Source organism: Bacillus rossius, chromosome 3 (genome assembly GCF_032445375.1).
Source record: "Bacillus rossius redtenbacheri isolate Brsri chromosome 3, Brsri_v3, whole genome shotgun sequence".
NCBI classification, from domain to species: domain Eukaryota; kingdom Metazoa; phylum Arthropoda; class Insecta; order Phasmatodea; family Bacillidae; genus Bacillus; species Bacillus rossius.
The window spans coordinates 118074752-118088634 of record NC_086332.1 but is presented as its reverse complement, the minus strand read 5'-3'; the positions used below and the strand labels follow the sequence as shown (position 1 = coordinate 118088634).

The 13883-nt window shown below is 36.5% G+C and overlaps 1 protein-coding gene across 3 annotated transcripts in view; it reads right to left on the bottom strand.

The window, feature by feature from the left end:
- Window positions 1-13883, bottom strand: part of LOC134531190 (TBC1 domain family member 23) — a 205305-nt gene that overhangs the window by 99013 nt on the left and 92409 nt on the right. For all 3 annotated transcript variants that reach the window (XR_010074961.1, XM_063366832.1, XM_063366831.1), the window contains exon 8: window positions 368-581. Coding sequence is in view for 2 of the 3 variants with exons in the window: in XM_063366832.1 (XP_063222902.1) it covers window positions 368-581 (214 nt within the window). In the remaining variant the exon portion in view is untranslated. The remainder of the gene's footprint in view (window positions 1-367; window positions 582-13883) is intronic.

Below are 13883 nucleotides of genomic sequence, written 5' to 3'. Positions count from 1 at the left end.
GTAAGTGTGTACTACAACGATAGTTAAACGTTAGTTCAGGCTCGCATTAGGGTCACAGATTTAGTTTTTCTATTTAAAGTTGAAGAAAAATTTTTGTTGGAAGACTTTATTAATTTAAATTGTTTAGCGTGCTTTTGTATTATATACTTTTTAAATAAACATACTTTCCATGAATAAGTTTTGTTTTTATGAATAACTTTAGCTAACAAAAATTTTTTTTTTTGCATAAAAATTGCACTCCTACTTTTCAAACTTGATTTTAGTATTAAATGTGCGATGATTATGCGATAAAACATGGTTATTTATGAAATCTTGACTACTCAAATAACAACTCCCCCTCTAAGCGAAGGATAAGCGGTATAATCACCCATGTAGCCGCCGGAGAGCATGCTGACGAAGTGCGTGTGCTTCTGCAGGAAGCTGGCGACCACCATGTGGGTGTACTGGTCCTCCTCGAGCCGGCCCGAGCCCAGGAAGCACAGGTGCTCGCCGCCGGCCGCGGAGCGCGCGGCCAGGGCTTGTCGCTGCGCAGACAGCAGCCCCTGCACGGCCGTCAGGAAGGCAGCCGGCTCCTGCAGCATCTGGCACATCCACCAACCTCATCACTACACTTTCATTCATACAATTTTCATCTTTTGCATTAAGGTTCTCAAAACCTTTCATGAATTTCCTCTCCAAATAACGTAATCAAGTATTTTCCTGTGTAATATAGTTCCCATTTCAGTAAATCTTTTCACTCCAATGGTCAAAAAGTAAAATGCCAATCTTCATATCATGTATATATGTAGCTCCGAAATTCAATGTTTGTTTTGGATTTTTGTTTGGATTCTTAATGTAAAAGTTACATGTGTTGTTATTAGATATACGCGAAGCTGGAAATTTTTTGAGGAGAGTTCAATATATACAGTCAAATCAAGTCAAGTCCAAACCTGATTATTTTTGGTTCAGCTGAGCTCAAATTGATGCAGGTTTTTTTTTATGTACAGTATTGAAATGGATTTTGCTGAAATACCAAGAGTCAAAATAAATACTGTGTGCAGAAAATTACCAGTACAGATAATTTTTTGGTAAATGTAAGTAGTTCTTGATTAATAATAACGGGAATAAATGAACTATAGTATTTTACTGGCATGTAGTATAAAATAAGGTAACATTCTATAAGGTAAAACCTTATTAGAAATTCTCATTAATTTGTTTTATATTTTCAATGGTAATTATTACTCTTTGACTTTATGCTATGCCTTTGAATATTTCATTAGCGCTGAGAAACTTTTGTAATCCATGGGCAGTTCACAGCAATATAAAACATTTTATTTTCGCTTGTGCTATGGAAATAAGTTTGAGAGTTACATTTTTTGTTCGTACATAGTTACGATTAAAAACGTTCTAGAAGGGAAATCTTGGAATTATTCTGATGTGACAGCCACGAAATTCATAGTCTTGTGTAATTTTGGTTGTTTTACACCGCTAATTGATTGAAATGATTCGCTGCTATGAGTTAAATAGCAAGCTCAACTCGTGGTGTTATAGTAGTGCGGATATTTTTTTAATATCGCACCATTTCAAGACGTCTCAACATGGACTTTACTTTCGTCCCAGTAAGTAGCTGGAGGAAGTTGATATAAACTGTATATTGTTCGTACGCACTCATATTTCTACGAAATATGCAACATTTAAAAGTAGGGATGGGGCGAATCCTGATTTCCTCGAATCCGAATCCTAACTCGAATCCTCAACTGGAATTGCCGAATCTCGAACCCAAACCCGAATCTTTTAATAGATGATGTCCACATATATAATGTAAGTGAGATGTATTCTGCTTGCACTAAAAGTCCCTTGACTTTATCACATGTAGATTGGTACATTTCTGGTATAAGTGTATATAAAGACAATTTTTTCTTGAGAAATTTCAATTTTAGTACAGATTAGCGGTTAGGATTTTTTCTATAAATAAGCTAGAGGTCTGCGAGCCTAAGAATTTTACTTCGAGCCGAGCTCGAGCTTTTGTGGTACAGTTACACTTTTGGGAAATTATTTTTATCTTAAACTTAATATCATGTTTGAATAAAGTATTAAAATGAAGTGGGCTTATTAATTTTGGGTAACTATTTACAGTGTGTGTTTACATTTTGCACTGCTAGAAAAAAAATAACATTTTTTTTCATTGAATCTTACCTGTTTCCATTGGTTCATTAGTAACTGATATCATCCAACTAACATAACCAAGTATATGTTTGTGTAAATGTAACATATCTTTGGAAAAATTTCACCCTTGTCAATTTTTCTGGAGTCCTTACTGAGCTTCAACAAACTTAGCACCAAAAATCATGTTGTTTGAAAAGTACATTCACATTGTTTCAACATTTCCACTTTTCAGCACAATAATTCTGAGAGAGATTGTCACAGAGTATTAAATTCTGTTCTTTAATCTATCATTCAGAACAATAATTTGTTCTGCACGTTCAGGAGTTAAATTAGCTCTACGATTGGAGATAGTGTTTCCAGCAAAAGAGAAGCGTCTCTCGCTGGCCATCTGCTTGGCTGGAATGCTTTAGTAAAATTTCTTAACCTCAAAATTAGTGTCATAAATATCTGTAACTGGTCATTAAAGTTTAATCAATTGAAAGTAATAAAAATAAAAACATTTTACTTCATTCAATTTACACTTGCAAAAAAAAACATACACACAATACTTAAACCTACATGGAAATTAAAGTCTTTTTCAATATCCTGAAGTCTGAAATATGTTTACTCATGTCATTAAATGTAGAGCTGTATTGAAGAAGCCGATTTTGCCAATATTTAGTTGAATCGGCATTTCTGCCGACTTCCGATACAGTACGCTCGTTAATTTTCGGCCGATATTACTGAAAAACGAAAGAGACTGCCATAACCTAAAAATCCACAAGTACCATTTTCACTTTTCGTAGTAGTACTGCATTCTTTAAGATCGCATTATTTCTTAGCAACATGTGCCAACCGTACATATCAATGTTTAACATCCTTTTTTTTTTTAAAATGTTCTTTAATTTAATATGTCATAAATAAATAAATAATACATTACTATCACGGTAAATATACATCTCAGTTGTTACGGTAACTATAGTGCAAATATGGTAGCTATCATGCTTCTGTAGTAATTATGGTATTCTACAAAGAATCTTTTGTTCTTTTTATGGTAATTATCTTAAAATAACTATTGGGTTTGTACTGTAGTTATGGTACATCATCCATATTTCTTCGTATGTTGTTATTCATTTGTCTTTTCTTCATATTTACGTGTGCCATTATTTGAGACAAGAAGCTTCAGAAAAATTTTTAACGGACATTATATCACACATTTAATGGCGTAAATGACGAGACCTCGGGCAATTTAAACGCTTAAAGCCCTTTTCACAATACCGCGATGCGACGCGACGCGGCGCGATGTGACGTGACGTCATACCAAACCAGCCAATCACAACTACATCGCCCGCGATGCGCGACAGCTCACTTGGGGACGAGGCTGTTTCGTCGCTTCGGCGATGTCGCTGATGACGTCAGAAATAACAGCCAATCAGAAACAAGATTGTGGTAAAGAAGAAGAAGAACTGAAAACAAGAGTTAAGAAACGATGTATTAATGCATTTAAGTAATGTTAGTATACAACACGTGGATTTTGTTCAATTGAAATTAGTTTTGAAGAGCGTCTGATTAATGAAGTTCAGAAAAAGCCGTGTTTGTACGATGTTTCTAGTACCTAACAAATATTGTAATTAGACAGAGAAAAATAATGCTTGGTTAGAAATATATTATTGGCTTCGCGATTCATATCCATAATTAAATGCTTCTACCAGTCAGTCAGTGTACAAATATAATAACAATCGGAATATTACCGCCAAAAACTTTTGTTTACAACCATGTTGTAAAATATCCCCAGCAGAGTGCAGGCTGGTTCGGTTTTTTTCGCCAGCTGCATTAAGATCGCGTCGCGCTATTATGAAGTGCACTAGCTGGCGACATATATTTACGTTGCTGCCTTCACTACATCGCGTCGCCAGATCGCGTCGCATCGCGGTATTGTGAAAAGGCCTTTAAGCCCTTTTCACAATACCGCGATGCGACGCGACGCGGCGCGATGTGACGTGACGTCATACCAAACCAGCCAATCACAACTACATCGCCCGCGATGCGCGACAGCTCACTTGGCGACGAGGCTGTTTCATCGCTTCGGCGATGTCGCTGATGACGTCAGAAATAACAGCCAATCAGAAACAAGATTGTGGTAAAGAAGAAGAACTGAAAACAAGAGTTATGAAACGATGTATTAATGCATCTAAGTAATGTTAGTAAACAACACGTGGATTTTGTTAAATTGAAATGAGTTTTGAAGAGCGTCTGATTGATGAAGTTCAGAAAAAGCCGTGTTTGTACGATGTTTCTAGTACCTAACAAATATTTTAATTAGACGGAGAAAAATAATGCTTGGTTAGAAATATATTATGGGCTTCGCGATTCATATCCATAATTAAATGCTTCTACCAGTCAGTCAGTGTACAAATATAATAACAATCTGAATATTACCGCCAGAAACTTTTGTTTACAACCATGTTGTAAAATATCCCCAGCAGAGTGCAGGCTGGTTCGGTTTTTTTCGCCAGCTGCATGGCGATCGCGTCGCGCTATTATGAAGTGCACTAGCTGGCGACATATATTTACGTCGCTGCCTTCGCTACATCGCGTCGCCAGATCGCGTCGCATCGCGGTATTGTGAAAAGGCCTTTAAGGCCTCTTCACAATAGCGCGGCGCGGCGCGATGCGACGCGTAGCGATGTGACATCATTCGATACCAACCAATCAGAGTTAACATCGCTCGCGACGTGAGCACAAGCGACAAGACTGCCTTGCCGCGCCAGGCGATATCGCTGATGACGTAAGAGTAAACAGCCAATCGCAAGCAATAATTCGGAGAATTATAAAAATATCAGTTGTTAGTAAACAAACTATTGAAATAGAAGGCAATAGGTGTCTGGAAAGTGATATTGATTTAAAATAATTTCCTGATGCAAAGTACCTTTAAAAAAAAAAAAAAAAAAAAACAGCCAATTCAAAACAATTACAAGAAGTGTCTGTACTTACAAAATCACAATATCTGCACTAGACACGCAAGTTAGCAAGTTATACCTTAGTGTCATCGACAGTCTTTCTGCTGGGCTCAATGGTAGGCGGTGAGAATTTTTTTGTAACATTGGACCAAAAATATGCAGCAACGCATCAAATTCATTAGGAGACATCCTCATGAATACGAAATAATTGTCACTGTCTCCTAATCGTATTTCTGAGATAAGATTATGGTAGTCCCCTTGACCCAATCTATTTGCATTTGTGGGCCTTGTGTGCAATCTTCTGTTGTTGTTGTTATTATTATTATTATTATTATTATTATTATTATTATTATTATTATTATTATTATTATTATTATCATCAAGTAATAATAAACACAACATTCTCTGCCTGTGAACATTTACTGCATGGCAATTTCTATTCATGTCTCTTTTCACCGATGCTTAGTTACAGTATACTTGCATATGCAATGCCAGACCAAAAAGAGAAAATTTTAAAATACATCCACAAAGTTTGTTTATATTTACTTATATGTTATCAGATGTCGCCGGCAGATAGCAGGCTGTTTCAAAAAATATTTTTTTGCCAGTCGTATCGCGCTGCGTCGCGCTATTGTGAAGTGTACAGCCAGCGACTTCACGTTAGATCGCGAGCTATCGCTTCATCGCGTTGCCAGATCGCGCCGCCCCGCGCTATTGTGAAGAGCGCTTTATACGGAAAAACCTACCATGCGGGACCTCGTAAGCGAGTTTTACTGTATTTTTTTTCCCGTAAATAGTAAAAACCGAATCCTTTGACGAATCCTATATCAGACCCGCCGAACCTTCGAATCCCTAGGATTCGGCGGATATTGGATTGGGTCGCCCCATCCCTATTTAAAAGTTATTGTACGTTGGAGTGCTAATATTTCATGAACTGTGTTATAAGTGCAAAGTTAAATGAAGAGGCGCTATTTGCTTGAACTGATATGTGTTAAGTGTATGAAATTGGTGGAAGTACAATTATTTAGCGCCTAGCTATAAGAGGCGCTCTTATTCGTCTGGGAATAGAATACGTCGCAAAATGTTCCTAATCGCACGAGCCTGATCTACGCCCGAATCAAGACACGAAGGATCAGCATCCCGAGAACTGTCGAAGACCGAAAATGCATTGGAATATATTGAAGTTTCCCTACGGAGGTGTTTAGATTGACTGCCTCTGTATCTCATATTGCAAGAATTATTTTATCGGCAGCATGGTATGTTTCAAGGGTTTTTGTGTTCTTACAATGTTCAACTCAAGGTATTGTGACTTAGGATTTACGTAAGTGTTCCATGTGTAGTACTTAGGTCAGTAGTTTTAGTGTTGGTAGCTAAGGCATTCAATATATATGTAGCAGCATAACTGTGCATGCTAACAATTCTGAAATCACACTTGTTATGCCTGAACTCATTAACCTTACAGACCATTGTTAATGATAATTTTTGCTTTGTCCTATGAAACACTCAGTGGTTCCTTAATGTGTTACTGGTTCGTAAAGAAGTTGAGATCAACATAATTGCTGTAGCTACTACGATTCTGTTCAGGAAGTTGTCACGTTGTAGTGTTTTGTTTTGGTTTTTCAACAAAATACATTCAACTTCAATTCAGGTAATTTATTATTTACGTAACCTCAGAATAGACAGATACTCGATAAGGTGTTCAGAATTAACATTAACTATACGGCGCCCAAACTATAATTATTTCCATGAGTATATTTTATTTACCCATAATGCAGGTGTTTCTTGGTGAAGAGCAGAGTCTATTAGGGAATGGTGTATAAATCTCAACACTCGCTCACTCGCCTACACATACAAGGTTGGGGTTATACACACAATGCATTCTTCACCACCCCATAGTAGATTTAATATTTGTTTTTAAGGGATGTGCAAATATTCATAAACAAAAATACAGTACTCCCCCTATTATCTGGTTTGCAGGTTAGCCATGCCATATTACTAGAGCCAAGATTTTATGGTGTTATGAAAAAGGACTTTTCGTCATTAAGAATTGTGGATTTCGTCTTTATCGTCATATAAAATTAAAACACATGTAATAACATGTACACACCTAGCAGAGCTGCCTTGATCAAATGCTTCAATAATTCGTGCTTAGAGACTTAAAATATGCACATTAAACAATACTATGTTGAGAGTACATAAAAAATTAACAACTAAAATATTTAGTATTCTTATGCAGGTAAGTACTGTTCCTGAGTTCAGGAGAGAGTCTAAATTAATTAAAATAGAAACTACAGTTAAACTTTTGTTCTATAAATGCAATATAATTAAGCTCAGGAAAAAGCCACCATTGTCAGCAGTTCAGCATTCTCTGGTTTTAGAGATCTTCTTCTGTCACTTACAACTACAGAATACTTGGAAAAAGATCTTTCTGAGTCCACATTCGTTGCAGGTATCCATATTAACTTTAAAGCAGCAGCTGCAAATTCAGGATAATCCGCTTTCATTTTGTTTACTTTATGGGCCCAACATTGTATGTGGTACATGTGGTCACCAAATACACCTTAAAGGGTACCAGCAGATTTTGTCATGTACCTGGCACTATCTGTAACATACGCAATTATGTTTTCTTCCTTGACTTCATATTTGAAGCATACATCAATCACTGCCCAAGAACAACAAACAGCATTTGCTGCATCAAGGACACAAGAAGCCCCTAAGATAACATCTTGTTCAGCACCTGGTTTCAGAATTTTAAACAAGATGTTGAAAACACAATTATTACTCTTGTCAGTGGTTTCATCTGCGAGTATGACCACATCTTGCCCCAAGAGCTGCTGCTTGATTTCCACTTCTTTTTTCTCTCTAAGTAGGGGAATGTACTTTTTCCTCATCCAATCCGCTGTTGGAAGATCACCAGCACCACTTACATGCTTCTGCATCCATGCAGTCAGCTTGCTGTTGTCAAGTTTCTCAAGAGGAATACCTGCAGCTACAAAGGCTTCAACAGTTTCGAGAACAAAATCTTCCTTTTGTTTTTTTTTGCGCATATTTGCGCCACTCCTGCTTCTGGGATAGAAAGCTGTCGTTTCAAAGTGCATGGGGATCGTTTAGCTTTTACATGTTTGTCGCTAATTATGTGCTTGTTTACCGTGTCCTTACGTTCATGCTCCAAACTGCAATTACAATATTTACAGAAAAGTATTTTTCCGTCACTGACATATAATCCCTCATTCTTAAACTCGTCAGCACGTGATGCCTCAGTAGCTTTATTTTTCGGCATGATTAAGAAATTTAGCTTTCATTTATGCACATCATTTGTAAACAAAGCCCGGAGGTACCAAAAACTAGTATTTACTGAAGTTTTAGCGAAAAAATAAACCGCGGGAAGCCTACTTTTTACAGGCGAGAGAGCCATATACTCAACCCGAAGTAAAAGGTTAGGTTATGTCAGGTCAGTGAAATAAATGTTTTTATTTATTTTCCGGGAGGGTTGGGTATGTAAGCGTTATTTAAAATATTTAATGACCGTAAAATAAATAAATCCTTGCAATATGGTGCTTTTTCATTAGCGATCGGAAAACTTCGATTATGTTACGATTTTGGCACTCTCGCCTGTGAAGTGTGAAATGAAAATGAAGGCTTCACGGTAAACTGCTTATTCAACAAGCACACAAAATTGCGTAACAGTGAAATTTCATTAAATATTAAGTGATCATTAAATATCAATGTTCGCTTTTATTTTATTTTCATACGTATTTATTTAATGAATGCAGTTTTTTTTCACGTGTATTTTTCAAAGGATACAGCAAACAAGGCGCTGAGATTTTTCACGTTGTTGTGTTTGTTAACTTGATAATTTTAAGTTTACGATCGTCAGTTGTTAATATTGCGTGATCTCTAGTGGCTAGATGCGTTTAAAAACCCTAACCTAACTCCGATAACGATCTTTTTTTGTTCGTGAAATCGTCAATTTTTGTGATATCTTGTAATTTTTTAAGATGAATAATTAACGCATTAAATAACCACCACACTGCAGTTGGACGACGACCATTTCTTCTACAAACAGATACAGAATTTTTGTCAATCAACCAATAGTCGGTAGTTAACGATTTAAATCAATATTGAGGTGTTTATTTGTGGTTAGAAAACATTTCGCATTTTTCGCGGTTTGGGATGAATTTCGCGTGAAAATTCGCGATTTCGCATAAAACCATATAATCTTGGCTCTACATATTACTAAGCAGCACCCACTTGTATTCCACGTGCCCTTGTGAACCACGCTCAGGTTGGTGCCGACACGGCGCAGATGTTCCGTGACTCAAGTGAGCAATAAATGGCCTTCATATTTTCAAGGCAGCAGGTGCAACGCAGCAGTATTTGTTTCTGTCTATCCTTTAGACATTAATGTCCAATAAATAAATGTAAACAAGTGGTACTTGACATTCAACAAAAATTTTAATTTATCAACCATCTTGACATAAAATATGGCTATGTTTCAATGATATGTACTGCAATTTTTTCTGTAAATTAAGTCCAACACTTGAGAACCTTTTTATGTATAGCCTTAACAAGGTTTGTCTAGGTAGTTGGGATAAAAAAAATTTTAAGTAAATTTTTTTTTAACATTGCTATAACTGTTTTTCAGATATCCATGGAACCTTTGCCAATCAATACCTCAGATAGTCTACTATAATAGAGAATAGCAATTAATAAACTATTCACATTCAGAGACTGAATATCAAAAATTAAGAGGCCCACCTCGTCAGGGATATATGTGTGTTAGTGAGGCGGAATGATAAGTGTGATGTTAGGTGGTGCTTCAAGTGCGGTATCATCTCTAAGAGCAAGGCTAGGGACAGATGCTTTGTCTTCTCGTCATGCATAGGACAACTGTGAAACATGTACTGTAACCATAACTTCTGATAGCAGAAAATTAAGATATAAGTGTTATAGCTTATAGGCCCTTGGTGATTTCAAGAATTGGGCATTTCAAGTCTAATAATTATTCTGAAAACACGTGGGTTAACTATTTTCACTCTTCAAATAATAGTTTAAAAACTAAATATGGAAACATAACTACCCATCTACCCTCAGCACATTCTTAAATGCTTTTCGTAGCCCCTTAAAATTGTAAATATGTATTTACATGCACATCTGCTTCGTTTCTCGTGATTGTTCCAAATACTTAGATCTTCAACAACGTTTAATGTTGCTACTCCTTACAGTAGAACCTTGTTATAATGTTTTTCTAGGGGAAAAACGTAAAAAAAAATATATAACCAGGAAAATGTTACAAGCAAGAAATATCAATTAAGTACTGGTGTTTTAATTTTTTGCCAATGGACTCATCAAGCAATATAACCATATTTCATGTTAAAATCACTGATGCATAGGTACTCTTGATGCTTGATTTGCTTAAACCAAGAAAACAATTTTCCTTCAACTACATGGTGCTTCCAGCTTCTATTTTCTTTGTATTTACTGTTGTTACCAAACGACGTGAGGGCTGGCCTTCCTAGTCCTCGTTTCCCCCCACTCCGCGCTCAACCCCCCAGGTCAGGCTTGCCGCTTCTCCCCTCCCTCCAGAAGTTCAACAGCTGTACAGCTTACTATGCGTCCTGAAAGCATTAGACCATCGGTTCAAAGTGCACTTCATGTGTTCTTGGTTTGTAAAACCCGATAAAAAAATGTGTTCTGTTGCAAATAATCCTTCTGTCGACACGAAGTCTTATTTGTCATTCCAATATTTTATTTTTCGAATAAATACATAAACACAAATAAGTTCTGCATGAGAAGCTGTAGCGATACATTTAGTTTAATAAGTTCAAGCGGTAATGTAATGGTCCGACCATTCGTTTACCAGTTTAGCGATCCGGATAAAATACTCTGTTTCATACCTCATATCATCTTCTTAAGCTCTCAAGCCATGCTTTTTAGCTTTGATCAAAACCTCTCCACTCCATTAAGCTGAGTAAATGTAGAATATATAACAGATATGTACAGTAGAACACCCGATTTTGCGAACACGGATTTAACGAAAACAAAGATTTAACGTAAAGGTTTTCAGGAACCATCAAAAAAACACCAATTTATTAAAATAATAATATAGATTTCCAAAAAATGAAAGTAAATAGTAATGGAATCTTATTAAAAATTACACTTTGTGGTGTCAGTAATAGAATGGAGGTACTATATATTAATATGTGCCTTTGCATCATCTGTCCAAATACGAAAAAATTAAAAAAGTTGTTCAAATTGCTTAAAAACTGCGGGCGCTGTAACTGAATTGCGTGGGTGCGTGCCATTGCGCGCGCCTGGATAGATAGACTGTCCGCGACACATGACGTCATGAAGGGTTTCTTTGTCCGCATCCCCCTCCCCCTTTTCCATGCCTGGCTTGACTCACCACGTTATCTTCCAAACACGCCCGCATAGTAACAGTGCTAGCCAATAATCACACATTTCCAAATATTCCCTTTCCCATCCTCCAGGTTTTTTCAACTTGTGACCACGTCACACCAATACGCCATTATCATTATTCTCTAGAGGTGTAAAAGTAAAGAAAAAAAGTGTCCCCGTACGTATTCGTTACTATAACAATTAGTACTCGTTACAATCATATCACGTTACATTACTCGTTACTTCTGATACCGCATAACATGCTATGTTATGTTGCAGCAACGAATCGAGTCGTATTGCGTACGCGTACAGTATGACGTCGCGTAAATAATAATAAATAGAATATAAACAATTAACAATATTTGATAATTAACAGTTTTTGTTAACCAAGAAACAATTAAATCTCATTAGAGCGGCTTTTTTATACTATCTCTTTAAAGATAAGAACAAAAAAAAAGTGAAAATACGCGATAATAAAAACATATTTCTAATTTGTAAACAATACTTTCTTACGTTGTTTCTGTTCCAATCTCAATCTTTGTCTACACACACAATACCTTTAATAAACAGTAAAAAACTTTGACGACGAATTTCCAAATTATACTTTACTTAATAAACAAACATCGTTCTTTGTAACGCAAATTCATCGAATATGCGCGTGCATGCGTAAAACATACGAAAAATGCGAGTAACGAGATGCAGCCGTGTGTAACGTTTCGTTACTCGTTACTAGATGGCGCACCTGTTACTCGGTACCGAATACATACGGTTTGCTACAGCTTTATTATTCTCAGTAAGAGCTTTGTGCGCGGTGTTTAGTTTTTGGAATACGTTTTTTATAAGTGCTGCGCAGCTCAGCGAACAAAGAGAGTCAGCCGGCGGCTACGCCGCGCCGTAATAGCAGCTGACCGAATACAATGACCTTTCTCCGCGTACGGCGTGCTATTGACGGAAATTTCCATCAATTTGCGGCCAATTTTTTTATTTATTATTTTTTACTGTGACGCAATGTGTATGTAGCTCGTATTTGTTATAAACGCTGCAGGTTGCGACTGCATTTTAATACACTTTAACGTATTTTTTACACTTTATATTTTTTTAAACTTTTATTTTATGCCTCATTTTTCACGGTTTCTGAAAATCTGTATGTACGACCGAGGTGTACGTACGAACCGGGGGCCGTACGAGCGAGATTAAAAGACGTTGAAGATGTAAAGTTGACGAAGTCTGAGATAGCACGGCAGCACAAGATATCAGCGTCGACCCTGTCTACGATATGGAAACGGTAGGGACGCGATTATGAGTGCGGGGGTCATTGAAAATCGGAAAATCGGATTTAACGAAACATCGATTTAGAGTAAACATTTTCAGTAACCATAGCACTTCGTTAAATCGGGGTTCTACTGTACATACAGCTGTCATAAGTCATCTTAAAACTAGACTATAACATCCATCACAAACTGGAAACTTATATATATGTATGTATATATACATATATATATATATATGTGTGTGTGTGTGTTTTTTGCCAAGGCTCATCTCGTACAGGTTTGGTAATATAAAATAATATACTATGTACAAAAACGTTGACATGTCGTTAGTTTTCTATAGAAATTAATGCAAACTTAAGATCTTTTTTACACACGCGTTAAAATATGTATTTATGAGACAAAATCAAAAAAAATACTGCTTTTCTTAAATGGTTATGTCTGGTAAGTAGGGTAAGAGTTTCTAATACATTGACGATGTTTTCTTTATTATATTTCAAAAATAACTAATCTATTTAATTTAAATCTGTATCATAATTTTGAAGACAAAATTAAATATACATATATAAATTTATCCATTTAAATTATTGAGAGCACACTTATTTATAGTCTCTTGCTTAAACATTGTTTAAAATTCGACATGTCATGAACATTTATACATGTTTTATTTTACTATGATTACAAACATTTATTTCGTGATTATTCGTCACAAGCTTCAACAACACTCATTATTTCTCTTTCCTTGCTATAACATTCTTAAATCTCTTCGGCCGCGCGTTACTTGCCATTGTTCACAGTCCCGTCACTACTGCAGCGCAGACGAAGGTCAATGTGTTTTAAATGGCTCCTAGCGCAGCTTGTAGGCGGGGCCAACTTTCTCTTCCGCCCCGACCTCCCCTCGCAAAAGGGTTTCCTCACCACCGCGCTGGTAGCCCTCACGAGTTCTGGCGACTACAGTACAGACACACTGCCACATTTCTGTAAAACTAACTCACAATTCACAATAGTGATGGCCTGATATCCAAAAACCCGATACAGATAATGATTCCGATATTTCCAAATTTACCAATCCGATACCCGATATTCCGATAAAAGGCCTATCTCATTTCTAACACTGATTCTATAAAATTGT